General features: G+C 45.6%; 1 protein-coding gene across 1 annotated transcript in view; it reads right to left on the bottom strand.

Annotated features, from left to right (window-relative positions):
- The window catches only part of LOC119442927 (uncharacterized), a 31,341-nt gene that overhangs the window by 3,346 nt on the left and 13,513 nt on the right, over positions 1-14,482 (bottom strand). Inside the window, exons 2-8 of the mRNA XM_037707999.2 lie at positions 13,487-13,621; positions 11,835-12,001; positions 10,421-10,578; positions 9,599-9,676; positions 7,543-7,701; positions 4,462-4,542; positions 3,783-3,934 (exon numbers count right to left, since the gene is read on the bottom strand). Of these exons, the coding sequence (XP_037563927.1) occupies positions 3,783-3,934; positions 4,462-4,542; positions 7,543-7,701; positions 9,599-9,676; positions 10,421-10,578; positions 11,835-12,001; positions 13,487-13,621 (930 nt within the window). The remainder of the gene's footprint in view (positions 1-3,782; positions 3,935-4,461; positions 4,543-7,542; positions 7,702-9,598; positions 9,677-10,420; positions 10,579-11,834; positions 12,002-13,486; positions 13,622-14,482) is intronic.

The following is a 14,482-nucleotide window of genomic DNA, read 5'->3' as shown; positions in this document are numbered from 1 at the left end:
CTTTCAGTCGTTGATCTCGAGACCCACCCCATCCCCAAGCCACCGAAGAGAATCTTTTTTCAGTTTATAGTTCTCGGATTGTATAATGCGCTAACCGACGCACCTCTGCACTAATCCCTTAAACCTCTGTTGATAACTAATTATAACTGACAAGGGTGTAGGCTTGGCCGGGTTGGTAATTCGATGAGGTACAGAGCTAATTCGCCGTGCGGCTAATTATTTGCTGCAAGTAATTACGGTTTCACCAGTAGTCGGTACACAATATATACCACAGGGTGTTTGAATCCACAGTGTGGTTGGTAATTCATCATAACACAAGCACAGCAAAAAATACGGGTACATACCGCGTTCGTTTTCTGGTTTGTCCCCTCTTTTGCGGTAAACGTCTCTCATTCATCAGTATATTCAATGGCAACCTCGTTTCGTGAGTCTAGCACCACCTTATGAGCTAAGCACAAGGCGAAAAACCGCGCCTTCAACTGAACACGACAGATTAGAAGTAGAGCTGTGTGTGCAAGATTGACGACGAGTACTAAATTTGTCCTGAAATTCGCCTTTTTCATTTTCCTGTGCTGCCCTCTGCCGCGGGCCGCTGGAAACGTTTTGGTAGGGGGCTGGGGCTCTCGCCGGTTGATTTGTGAGCCTGCGCCCGTGTTAAGTGCGCATCGGTTGTGCGTTTCGTGGATTGCGAATAATTATTAATGGCTTCGGGGGGGGGGGGGGGGGGCAGCTTGTCGTTCCTGGCAGCTATGAGCAGGCCTGAGTGTGCTGTTTTGTTTACAGTGCGGCCGATAAAGGCACGCTGAGTTCCCTCTACCGTAGCCGCTGCTTTGGAGTTTGTTGGCGCTAACTCCTGCACTTGCACCTCGCTTTTTTTGTAATTCTTTTTACACATTCTTTAGACATTTCGCATAAATAAGATGTTTTCGAGTGCGCAGCCTTCCGCGTCGGATTTAGCAAAGCGATGCACTTGTTTACATCGGCATCTACAGCCACAGATCGTTGTTAGCCTCAAAAAATAGGGGAAAGGTGCATATATGAAAATGCGCTGATATGAAAGAATGTCGAAACGTAGAATAAAACACACATATCTGCTCATATGAGCCGCGTTGTTCCATCGTGAGACGAGTCAGTATGAGCGGCTGAGCCACTTAAACAATAGTGGCTGTGATCCAGTTACAAATATTGGGCTGTTAATTTATTACTGATTCTCACTTTTCTTTAACTTCGCGATAGTTAGTTTGCGCGTGTGATAAAACATTATTAGAGCAAACTGTGCTCGCATAAGCGCTCATTTAAAGGCCGTGTTGTTCTCCTGCAATAACGCGGATGCCATCGCTGACACCGTTGGTATATAACTGAGCGAGGCGGCTGTTTATGCTGCTGTACCGAATGTACCGTCTCTTGTTTCGGGTTTGACGCAGAGATAAAGAGTACGTCTCAGGAATTAAGAAATGTGTCAGCGTGCCAACACGTAAAAACCCACCCATCTACGTTGCGAATATGACCGGCAGCCTACGGGAACGGTGACGTACAGATGTTGGCACAGGCGTTGGACACAGCGTTGTGTCCCCGCTTGCAGCTTATTGTGTACGCGGCGATCGACGCGAAGAGTAGTTTATTTCAAATCGCTAAAGCTAGAACTGGACTATAAAAGCACTTTCCTTCATCCTAACTTGCTTACTTTTCAGTATAGGTCCGCCGGTAGCGGGTGCGCGAACTCGACGGCGCCAGGCCTAACCTCCGCTGAACAGGATCAACATTGGCTGAAACTTATGTGCACGGATTGAGAGGGTCCAATCTTGTGCATTTCAACTTCGTATGCATGTATTGACTCATTTTGAGCACGATTATTTATATATACCAACGAAGGCGTTGCGGCTATCGCATTATCGGTTCGACGGCCGATCGCGCGGGGTTCGGTCGAATGATGGTCGGCACGCTGATTTTATCGGTGCGGTTGACAAGAAAGCCCGTCGCAGTACAACTCGCGCTCGTCGGTTACGTCTTGTAGGCCTGGTATGATAAAATGGTCCCCGCGACACAGTGCTGCATGGTCGGCCAATCGTAAGCGTCCGCGTCTTGTCGGTCTCGTATCGACCCAGTGTTACCGCGTCTTGAACGAGTACGTGAAGTCGGGCACACGCTGCCACTACCAGCAAGCGAGGACCGACGCTGCAAGATGTCTTCGTCAGCGACGTGTTTTTAAGTGTGGTCGAAGTGTAACGCAGGAGTTTATCGATAAATTTGCTATTACAGCCATCAATGCAAGGCGGAAACTACGTGGTTCCCTGTGCAGTCTGGACGAAGCCCTCGCTGCTTTCTGTTAAAAGCGGAGTTGCAGTCTTACGCTACGCACGTTTTCGGTACCGCACCGACGTCGAGCTACCAGTGAAGTTTCAACGAGGTACACAGCACGAGTTTGCACTTGCAGTAGCGCGCGTGCGAGCGCATTTTTTTTTTTTTTTTCGGGGGACGTTTTTCCGAGACAGGGCCGCACGGCCGCGCGCGCGACCCTTCCAAAACGTTTCGCGACTAATCCGCCAGGGCAGGGCGCATGCGCCGTAGCGCCGTGAAAAAGGCGGATTGTCGGTCGACTCCGCCAATTCCACCGGAAAAGCTTGGTCTCAGCTCGGCAGCTCTTGTCCTGCATTTCCCTGGAACCACCATACGTTTGTACTGGAGAAAAGATTTCTGCATCGCTGCTGCTTATTGCTCTTCTGATTTTGTTATTATTGCGATAGCAATTATATGGACACTCAAAAGCAGATTTCTGCCGTCGGCGTCGCCGTCGCCGTCGCCGTAGCCGTCGCCGTCGCCGTCGCCGTCGCCGTCGCCGTGAGGTTCCGTATGACGTCATTTGGAGAAGAAATCGTCGCCGCGCGCCGAACGCTGTATGTGCGAGTGAAAGGGCGCGAGGGGCGCGTCTTTCACGGGGAGTGAACGCACGGCGGAGAACAAACGCGCGTTCTGCGCCGTGCTCGCTTAAGGGCTGCAAAAGTAGGCGTCTCTGTTCTCCTTCACAATCACCATGTATGTAGAGCAAACGCGCCTTCTTTCGACGAGCGAGAGGACGTGGGGGAGGGGGAGGGAAGGGAGGCGACGTTTAGCTGCGGCACGCAGTGCCTATTTATATCAGAGGCTCCGGCAACAGTCACCAACGCCGCACGCATTTTGAGCGAACGCGGGCAAAACGCCGATGGCGTCTTCAACAGTTCTGCGTGTTGCCGATGTTGCTGCATGTCCAAGTTTATACAGCTGATAAAGCTAATATCATTACTCCGTATAGCTCTCTACAAGTTTGCTATCGCAATTGATGCTTCGCCTTTCAGGTGAAACTGCGACAACTTTTTTCTTCTTTCTTTGAATATTTAGATTTTATTCACACAAACAATTTTCCGACGCTAGTCTGACAGATTAATTGTAAGTTCATTTCATTTCACTTTATTATCAATTAATCCAAGCTTTTACGACTTTCTCGTACGCATTCTGAGTACTCCGCCTTATCCTTGGTTCTTTTTCTCTCTCATTCTGTCATACCCCCTTTTCTCTCTCCTCAGTATAGGGTAGCAAACCGGAGATATCCTCTCGTTAACCTCCCTGTCTTTCTCTTGCTTTTATCTCTATCTATCTATCTATCTATCTATCTATCTATCTATCTATCTATCTATCTATCTATCTATCTATCTATCTATCTATCTATCTTTATCTAGCTCTCTCTCTCTCCCCCACCGATGTATGTACCTCTTTGAGGATTAGACCACCATGCTATGTGTACTTACTGCATGTAGGCTACGGATCCGCGGTAGGTCTTCTTCTTGTAGCTGACCGAGGCAGCAGTGTAGGGCAGCTGGTAGTCGGTCATGTGGAAGTACGAGTCCTTGACTAGTGGGAGTGCCGGCCCGTCTAGCGTGTCCACGCCTAGATACGACACCTGCAAGTGGTAAACACGATAGATTAACACGTCGGCAACAACATAAACTATAGAGGTGCGCGAATAATCGAAATATCGAGTACGATTACAATAATTTTGGGTCCGTCTTAAGCATTCGATTTGAAAATTTGACACTCGACTTTATAGAATATTAGATTATTGCAATTATGAAAACCTGCCTGCGCTGGGGAAATTTCCACGCACATAGTCCATTGTGCCTGAAGTGCCCGTCGTAAGCCAACCAGGAACTTGAACAGGCTCTTTTTTCTGTTCAGTCGAACAATCTTCCAAATAGCATTGACGTGCATATATAGTAGGGAACAAGCAATTTCTTCTTTTTTTTTTTTTTTTTACTAACTTTCCTCTCCGAGTTTATCTTTCGACTTTCAGACGTAAAAGAACGTTCTGTATTCGATTAACTATTTGCGACACGTACTTCTCTATTATTCAAATATTTTAATTGCGATCTTGCGCTCGAAATTTGTACATGGCTGAAATCACTACTGAAACATAGTGTGCGCACTGACCTTGAAATGTCTGTCGATTATCCAGTTAAGCTCGAAGTCTTCGTCATCGTCTCCAAATGGATTGATGAGCTGCTCAGCAACCTGCGCGCATATTGAAAAAAAAATCCAAAATATAGTTTTCATTCCCACTAAAAAAATGCATTTCGACAACTAGAGATGTTTTGATATAAAGTCTAGAAGAGCCTCTAGGCTTATGACCTTACGCTTTGTGTCAGCACTTGTCTATAGACTACCTGCAAACAAATAGACAAATAGTTTATCTTGTGCTCTGAAGGTACAGAACAAAAGTGTGCGTGAGAAAAGAAGAGCTTCCCATTAGGCAGCTTGACAAAACTCTAACCCCTCAATAACAAAAGCAGCAGCAAAATCTACACTTGAATTACCATAAGAAAAGTACAACTTTTATAAACCCATTTATAACACGCACACATACGCACACACACAACAGTATACTCAAGTTCGTGTAAGACATAAGTTAAATTACATGAAACAAGCTATAATTTCCTTATCTATTTTCCCGTAAGACACACGACGTCGACTTTACTTTTATTTCCTTTTTTTTAATAATAGTAATTTAGTAATTTTGGAATCGTGTTCTACAGCATTTGTTTTCCGCAACCAGATCTTAGTACTGTGGGTTTCCTATATTATGGATGTCTCGGTCATAGGTACGTCTATTTGGTATTTTCGAAACAAGCTTTTTCTTTTTTTCTTCTTTTTTTTTTCTTTTTTTAAAGCAGACATTAGGATTTCTCTCGATGCTCAGGCTTAGAGAAAGACAGTATTCATAAAAAAAATTTCATACACACTGCACGAATTTTTTTTTTTTTCGTTCTGCGCTAATACTGAGGCACGTGAAGGCAAGTCAGATATAGCTCGAATTATTTTGTTGTGAATGCGAGCTGCTTCCTCAATGTTTGCTGTGGTCATTGTGCCCCAGACAAGAAAGCAATAGCGGACGCATGATAAAAGCAAGGAATTGTAAGCAGCAATCTTGTGGTCATTAGTAGCCGGTATCTGTGACAATACAACAAGCCTACAATACCCACCAACTTAGTTACAACATAGTCCGTGAGTGCTTCTTTGTCGTGCATGTCGTTTCTTGCACTGAAAAAGCTGCTTTAAGACGAGTTACAACGTGGTCTGTGAATCCCAGCGCATACAATCAGAAAATATCACTCCCAACGCCTCAAACTCTGACTATGTCAATACGGCAGTTATTTGACATAAGTAAGCGACGCTCTTCAATCTGTTTTTTTTTTTATTATCTAAAAATGCCACAGTTTCGCCGGAAAGGCGAAGCATCGATTGCGATAGCAAATTAGTGAACAGCTATACGAAGTAAGGATGGTGGTTTTATCGGCCGTATAAACTTGTAAACTTATATAGGCAAACTGACGAAATGAACAAGCATGGTGTCACGCACGCACAAGCAAACGTGAACAGATGCCGCCGAGACGTGAACTCTGGGCGTGAAATCTGGGCGGCTGAGGCCGCCCCCCCCCCCCCCCCCCTTTCCTCCCCCCGGAGCGTTGCGCGCGACGGAAGACGGCGCGCTTCTTTCCCGCGCTTCCTTTGCAAAAGGTCGACGCTTCGGTTTGGTTAATAAAAGGTCTTGGAAAAGTCTACAGATATTCCGAGTACTAATTTATAATTACAACTTGTCTGCAATTCTATATGGGCAACAATATACGAAACCCAATGCACTTTTTAGTGACTTTTTATCTCGAGGTCTGCATACTTCATATAGTGGAACGTACAGGTCCATATATACGAAAAAAAAACAGTTTAAGAGTCTGTAGGCAATTTATAGAGTGCGCAAATTTGTTCTTAAGGGTGTTCGCTGACATTGAAGGAAATCAGTAACGATACGTAAATGTGAATTCAACCATTTTCAACAAAACCATTTTCAACAAAACGTTTCAACAACAAAACCATAATGATTCACCAACAACGAGCTAGGTATAGAATTAACGTTCAAAACATCCGAAAACAGCTTTGCATTTGCACTTACATTGGCCCAATCAGTCTCCGTAAAAAACTTAAGCATGCATGTGTTTACAATCACACACCTTGCCATCGACACATTCGACACAAGCTCTACATATTCTTGATGTCACGTTTACTTATGGCATTTTAGGCTGGTCATTTCGGAGCACTCTAGACCGCTCTCGCGAGCAGCGTTCTCGTCGAATGAGACCACGCGCATTGGCGTTCGGCTGGTTCTTTTCGATCGTTCTCGCTCCGCGCCGAGCGCTCTCGGGCGATCCGAGCCCTGACGCCGGAGCAGTCGTCGAGATTAACGTTTCCCGCCGTCATCACAACACAGCATCGCCGTTGTTGACGACGGTCCACCGTAACCTAGACAACCTAGGTCACTTCATGCTGGTGTCTGAACCAACGCTCGTCCCGCCGGCGCGTCGGCCGTTTTTTTCCGGCAGCACCGGGAGCTCTGAGTAGGCAAAATTGGACTTTTGCTGTAGTCACGTGATGTCGTATCTGCCATTTCCGCCTCCGAAAATGAGTCGCACCTTCGGTTTGCGTGCTTGTCCTCAGCCTCCGAGTTCGAGGAACGCCGGATCTGCCAGACTCTGATTCGGAGGATGGAGGCGACCAGTCCAAGATACCATTAGAGCAATGGTGATTTAGTAGCTTCATGAAACAAATGGCTCAATGTGAAATATTACTCTTAACCTTTCTTGCGCTTAGAATTTGCTGTCTTCAATACGGTATACGTAATTCGAATACGTACGCAATCAGCGCTTATTAAATGACGCGAATGAGGCATGAAAAGCGATTGTACGAAAAAAAAGAAAAAAAGAACGAACTGCAGTAGTGACAAATAAACAAATGTCCCAACTTCTGCAGCTTTCCGTAGACGGACCCGAGCCAGATCCTTCCGATAGATGACGGGAGTACAAACAATGTGACCATGTAAGTGTAAGTGTAAGTTTCTATTCCATGATTTATTGAACCAAAAAGGAAGATACGTGAATCAGGGCCTAAAGGCTAAACGTGTTCATAAAGAACACTGTTTCTTGTGACAGCAAGGGCGCTGTAAATCCAAAGAACTACTGGCACCTTGAGCAGCCCCATGTAGAGGAAGTACTGGATGACGGTGAAGACGGGCACGTAGAAGTCGAAATGGTGGCGATTGTCGATGATCGGGTCCGGGCTGTGTATGTACTGCCGGCCGAACAGCGCCGCACCAAAGAACGAGTACGTCGCCAATGTCACCACCTGCATCGCCAAGCTGCATCACGGCACATACGCGCGTGCATAGTGGCACGCTTTTGCGGTGAAGAAAAGTGTGTAAAAGTGGCCTGCATGACTCTGGAAGAAAAGGGAGTGCTGGTGACTCCCTTTGCGGGAGTAACGTCTTGTGGGATATATATATACACTCCAAAATTAGTTTACACCCTCTGAAGCTTATCTTGTTCCCAAACATCACTTGTCATCTATCTTGCATACATTTCCTTTCTGTAACACTATACACTCGCTGCGCTTAATTGTAAAGAATGTTGCGTCACGCTCATATGCGCCTGCCGTTTATGACCCAAAAGTACCGGGAGCACAGTGCTATACCGGTGTCACACGTACACTTCTGATCGCGATCGGGGCCGATCCGGATCAAGCTCAATCCGGATCGAGTGTTGCTACATGGTCATTTGCGATCGCGATCTTGCAGGATCCGGATCCGGACAATCGCTATCCGTAAATCGCGATCAGGCCTCTTTATCGCGATCGCAGGCTGACGTCTAAGCTCTATAACTCAGTATTCTGAAAACACTAAAAACAAAAAGTGAAGGCAGCTCAATAAAAAAGCGTTTAAAAACCTTTTTGTCAGCAATAGTAAGATGTAAAATTGAAAAATTGACAAAATTTAACCATATTTTGCAAATCTAAATTTGTAGCCAAGGAACTACGCAGTTCTGAGAATTGCCGACGATCAGCAAACGATAATAACTCGATCAGGATTGTTGGACCGTGTAGCAGCGACCATTGTTGATCACGATCAAAAAATCCTATCCGGATCGGTCCGATAGCGATCACAATGTACCTGTGACAGCGGTATTGAATAAAGGAAATTCACGCAACGTAAATGGCGATTATTGTTCGGGACAGAATAAGCCCCGGATGGTGTAATTTTTTCCTAAAGTGTATCCTCTGACAAAAAAAAAAAAAAAACGCACCAGTTGCGGCTTATTTTTATGCACAACGATAATTGTAATCGAACTTTCGCGCACTTCCTCTGCGCTCACCACTTTCTATAGCAAGAAAGGCTGCGGCACGCTGATATGCACATGCTGTTGCACGAAGGAATGTGCCGGGTGTGTCGCGTCAAAAAATGCACGCAAGATTAACGACAATTCTTGTTGTGAGGTGAAATAGAACTTAAAGGGCGCGCAAGTGTGACTGTATTTAACTTCATTATCCAGAGTTTTCCTGCTACCGAAATGGCATACGTTCATTCTGGTTCCATGGGCACGTACTCCGCCAGCGAGTACGATAGCACTATATGTTTTGATAGTTTGGTATGTGATAAGAACTTACTACCGAATAACTTATTGTTTTGATAGTTTGATATGTGATAAGAACTTACTACCGAATAATTTATTGTTTTGATAGTTTGATATGTGATAAGAACTTACTACCGAATAATTTAGTCGCTAACACCCCGTTGTTTCTAGCTTGTGCTTAACTGCTATATACTCAAGAAGTTACTTTTCCGATTTGTGCCAGCTTCTTAATCTAATGATGTCACGTAGAGTGTCACAAATCACTTGGGTCACAACTCCTACCAACTGTACGGTATCAGCTGTGCGAGAATGAAACCTGCACAGGGTGGTGGCCAGACGATTTAAGGTAGTTTTTTTTTTTTTTTTTTTTGGGGGGGGGGGGGGAACCTCTTTTTGTCTAGCTGCATTGTTCATTCACCTGGCCTGCTCTTTTTGCTCCTGCAACTCGTTTATCCGTACTGGAAACCTAATGTAAAACGAAGTGTGTTGGCGCACGTCGGCTTTTTCAAATGTTATCAGTCAATACACTCTTAAGTGTGCAAATCAGTTGAATTCCATGTCATATCGCTAGTTCTAGTGTTAGGCTGAAAATCGCAATGCAAAAGCAGCCGCCGAACCTGGGTGTAGACAAGGGGAATGCTTATCCAGTCGTAACTCCACAGAAGGCCGCACTTTGACCGGAAGTCGTTGAACTCCTGCGAGCAGAAGTCATGAAGGCCAACGTTCATGGTGACACGCTAACACAAGTACGTTCACAATAATGCATATCAGCCGTAAAACGACAGAAAGCGTGCTTTACCACATGCAGCATCTTATTGTGGAGAAGCCTGATTCAAGTGTATCACGCATGTAGCAGATTTTGCTACATGCGTGCATACACCGTGAAAACGTAACCGAGGCTTGCTACACATATCCGTTATCGCCTCTAAAATCGCAATGCTGCTTTCGATAATCGCAAGGGAGGGATAGGCAATAACGTGTTTGCAGTTATTTCTTCCATCCCCTTCGGGAGCTGTGCTCTAATTTACTGCGGAATGAACCAGGAATTAAGGCAGAATGCGGATCTTAGTACTACGTATGACGCACTGATACCAGTTTGCAGCGTTTCAAAATCGAAGAACTAAATTATGAATGGCTTGGTAGTCCTGTTTTCAGTAGCAGAGTTGTTGTCGCTATCGGTTTTTAAACCCTATAAACTCTGGGTCGAATCCTCGAAGTGCTGCTAGATATTTCTTGCAACATCCCGCTCTGCTTATAACGTACCTTCCAGTTACCTTCAACTACCGTCAGTTTGAACTATTTAGTCTCTCTTTTTTTGCATCAAGAATAGCCCTTCCTCGTGTTTTGAAGATCACTGCTTGCTCTGCCGGCTCATATATCACACATTCGCAATGCTTTCCAACACGCCAAACTACCAAATGTACTGCGAAGTGAAATACCTCCATTATGAGCTTGACTCCCTGGGCGTCCGTGATGCGACATTCGTTTCGTGCCTCCCTGAGCAGGTTGATGAACCATGTGCAAGGCACCCAGAAGGTGTTGAACTCGGTCGACGGAATCGACTGCCACAGTTCCATCTCCAGTTTGGTCATGAATCCTACGCAGGCACGTGGCTGCTGTACAAGTGCATTCATACGCACATTATCCGACAGCCTGCTCCCAAAGCACTGTTTCGGAGGAGACTGCCGGATGATCGGAAACAGCGGAAACAAAAGCAGAGTGCTGCTAAAACGGAACATCATCTACCATCACAGTTCCATAGTTGTTAGCTCAGTAGTGGGCGCGAACAGTAGCAGTCGACACATACACTATGAATCTCTATGAGGCCAATCATGATCATGCCTCATCTAACTCAAATCGTTGCAAAAGCCTGCTGATGTCAATATGTTATTGTTTAATACAGCACCAACGAAACACGGGCCTTAAAGAGGAATAGACAACAAGCGCTATGCTCAGTGCTCGTTTTATCTGTACCCTTGCCCCGCCCGAGTGCTCGATGCACCGGTGCAGAAACAGCCCGGAATATCAGCACCTTCTTCGTGATGTCATCTTCATACCACCAATGAGCTTGTTAATCAGGAAGCAGAGTAACTGAAAATGCAGCACATTTCGGCAGTCGCGGCTCTTTGTCCTCATTCGTTGCTTGAGCCGTCCGTTGTTAGTCGCTAACTAAGCCGCATGCTATACAGGTCACGCCTAAAGCCATTAACACCCTGACCTGCGTGAATATATACAGTTCATATCTGCAACGATTTATTGACTCAATAAAACCTCGAAAGCTACGCATTCCGACGTTGCGTATTCGTGTAGAAATACACAAACTACACCAGTTTTCACACTTCGTCAGAGTGCACTAGGCGCAGGGATGTGAATTCCTGCACCCAATGGGCTTTTGAAGAGACTTAACACGCTTGTTAGTTAATCGTACCTTACTAACTGCTGACAGAGAATATAAAAAAAACTTTCTGAGTTGCGAAAGGTGGCTGAGAACACAGCATCAGTTTTATACTGTTATGTTACATCACGATATTTTAAATTATTGGACAACATTTGCCGGAACATCCTGTATAAGCTAACGGTCGCTTATGTGGAGAGAAATGAGGATAACAAGTAGGCAAGTACAGCTATATTCACTGATTGCCATCCTTGCGGAATATGGCGAGCTTAATAAATCTGCTACAAACCAGCTCGAAAACGTGTGCCCTCAACCTCTCCCTCCCCCGCATCAATGTAGCCGGAGCTTCGCAGAAAAGGTGGCAACGTATCGTGCGCAAACATACAGAGTGCACGTGACCTATGCGTCAGTGCCAAGGCACCACAGTGGAGCTGGCTGCGCGAAGTCGCCGCACTGACCGGCTTCGATGAGGTGGTCCTTTGTGGGGAAGCGGCGTTTGACGGCCTTGCTGATAGACCGCAGCACCAGGATGAGACTCAGGTTGAGGTAGCGCATCAGCGTGCGCCTCAGCATACGGCTGCTCTCGTCCTGGCCCGGCACGTACATCATCACCACATTCATCACCCTGCGCAGCATGCCGGCCACAGCATTAGCAGGAAGCTCGATTCGCGAGTCGTGTTGGGTCGCGTTTACGCGTGCAGTTGACTATGTTATGAAAGTGAGCACTTTATTCCTAAGCAGACTGAAAGGAAGTAACCCTGATAAGCCTTACTTTCTTCAGACGGTGAAGAAAATGAACTAGTTTAGCAAACTCATCACATCGTCCGTCCTGCACTATCTCTTTCGTAAGAATGCAAGGGTTACTAAACAGAAGCTATTAGTGTGAACGCATTGAAATGCAGCTAATCGCCTTGAAATCACCAGCTACTTTGTATCAGTTCAACGGAGGAAACGCGGGCACGTACCATATCGCCGGTAAAATCAATGTAAATGGAAGAATTAAGATGGGCGAGCATCGCAAGTTTATGTGATTGTGAAAGGTTAGGTTAGTTTTAGCTAACCTGGCTCTAACTTGCTGCGTAGATTCGCCGTTTTTCTATAAAATGAAAACCAGTCACGCTGAATCGACGATAATATTGCTACCCTGCTGCTCGTGATTTAGACATTCCGTTTGCGATTCATTTGTCCCAGAGCAACGCAGAAAAGAACCTTCTGAGCGAGGCTCAGCTTACAAGCAGTTGTAGCTATAAGGATTTCTACATAAGAAACTTCAGCAGCTCCATAATGTGGTCATTTTCTGCTCCACACACCGCCGCCCGTCATTGCAAGAGGAGTTGCACTTCATTGCCTTTTCTATAGACATGCAAACCAATCTCTAAATCTCCACAGCTTTCATTCTCGTGTTGCACAGGTGTCCCTTCTTGGTGTCCATTATTACTGCATACGACCAGCTGTTGTGCCTCGCACGTCTTACACTGCACCGAAAGGCCGGAACAAAATTAGAGAACAATAATTGCACGGAGTGTCAGCATAACTACCTGTGTCATTTTTATGTTCCCTGTAAGACCTGAAATAGAGAGAATCTAAAGGAATCTTACTCTGCGCCGAAAAAACATACATACTGTGCATGACAGTACTGATAGTCATATTGATTTAAAGGAAAAAGTCATGTGCGGCAAGTTCTGACCTTCGCCTGTGTACTTACGATACACTCCTGTTGACAATGAGTATTTACATTATCGTCAAAGCCCTAAGCACATTAGTCCAATCAAAGGCTTGGAAAGCAAAATGAAGAGTGAAACCACGTTACAGTTATTCGTCAAGCGCGCAGGAATCAGGTGGAGACCGTGGTGACGGAGAAAGCGAAGATTATGGCGTAGCCGCAGAGGCAAAGGCTGAGAATATCCTCATTTCTTCAGCGACACCACACCGAGAACACGAACAAGTGCACATTTTACCATTGTGCGCCCTCATTGTGCTCCGCCTCAATTCAATGACGGAGGCTCGCATTGAAGAAGAGAATGGAAGCGTCCGTTACTCGTGCTGCATTATTGCTCTGACGTAATCGGTACCGAGGGTCATTGCAAAGCGCGAAAGTCAGTATACGAACCTGTCGGGCCAAGGGATCGCCATGTACTGGTTCCACCATCGCGTCGCCGTGAAGGTGACGTAGAAGCCCAGCATGAACGACAGCGGGATCATCTCCATGAAGGTCGAGCAGTAGTACACCACCAGCTCGAACACCCTGCGCAACCGAACACCACAGTAGCACTCTGGTGAGCACATCACAAGCGCATCCTCATGCAGCAATACATTTTATGCCGCGAACCCAGGCACTACTACCCAGTTCCTGTCCCCAAAATAATAAAACACAGATTTCTACAAATATTTCTGAAAATTGTCCTATTGAGAGGGAAGAACGTTGCAACTTCGGCCTGTAAAGGAACATGGAGGAGTCAGGAAAGAAAAGAGGCTAGAAAGTGAACAAATAAATTTTATTGGGAACATGGCTTCCAACCTACATTCTTTGGGGTTGAAAGTCAGAGAAATCAGAGCCATCACCATTCGGTCGCGGCAGTGACGTACTTGTCTCGCTGTGCAAATAGTAGGCGTTTCTGTGTGGCATAATGCTAATCTGGCGCCTGCTACCCGTGAATTTTAACGCTGGTTAGAATAAAGAACCTGTTCGCAACAAAATTAATAGTGGGTGCTGGTATACGTGAATAGTCGAAAATTCATTTCTTTAACAGACAGCAGCAGCAACTATACGTATGCCGAGAAATAATACAAAGGGACAAGTGGCTTAATATTTTATGTGCTCAACTGCCGGCAATATTTACAATAACTGGCCTGGATTCGTATCACTAGAGACAAGTTACAAGAAATCGGTAATTATAAAACAGAAGGCAAAACACCGTTGTTTCTCACTCCCAATGGTACGTATGCCTAAATTATAATTCTTCAATAACAGTATGTTTCGAGTGCTTCATGTTTGTTCTAGCAGAAGACGGCACAGATGACTGCTGAACGTGTTCGTCGAGGATACGTCAGCAGAAGCAGATGAGAACGATGACAAAATTTGTCGTTAAAAACCAGTCGCCGACAG

The sequence above is a fragment of the Dermacentor silvarum genome, chromosome 2, assembly GCF_013339745.2.
Source record: "Dermacentor silvarum isolate Dsil-2018 chromosome 2, BIME_Dsil_1.4, whole genome shotgun sequence".
NCBI lineage: Eukaryota > Metazoa > Arthropoda > Arachnida > Ixodida > Ixodidae > Dermacentor > Dermacentor silvarum.
The sequence above is the reverse complement of the archived record's forward strand: the minus strand, read 5'-3'. Positions and strand labels throughout refer to the sequence as shown.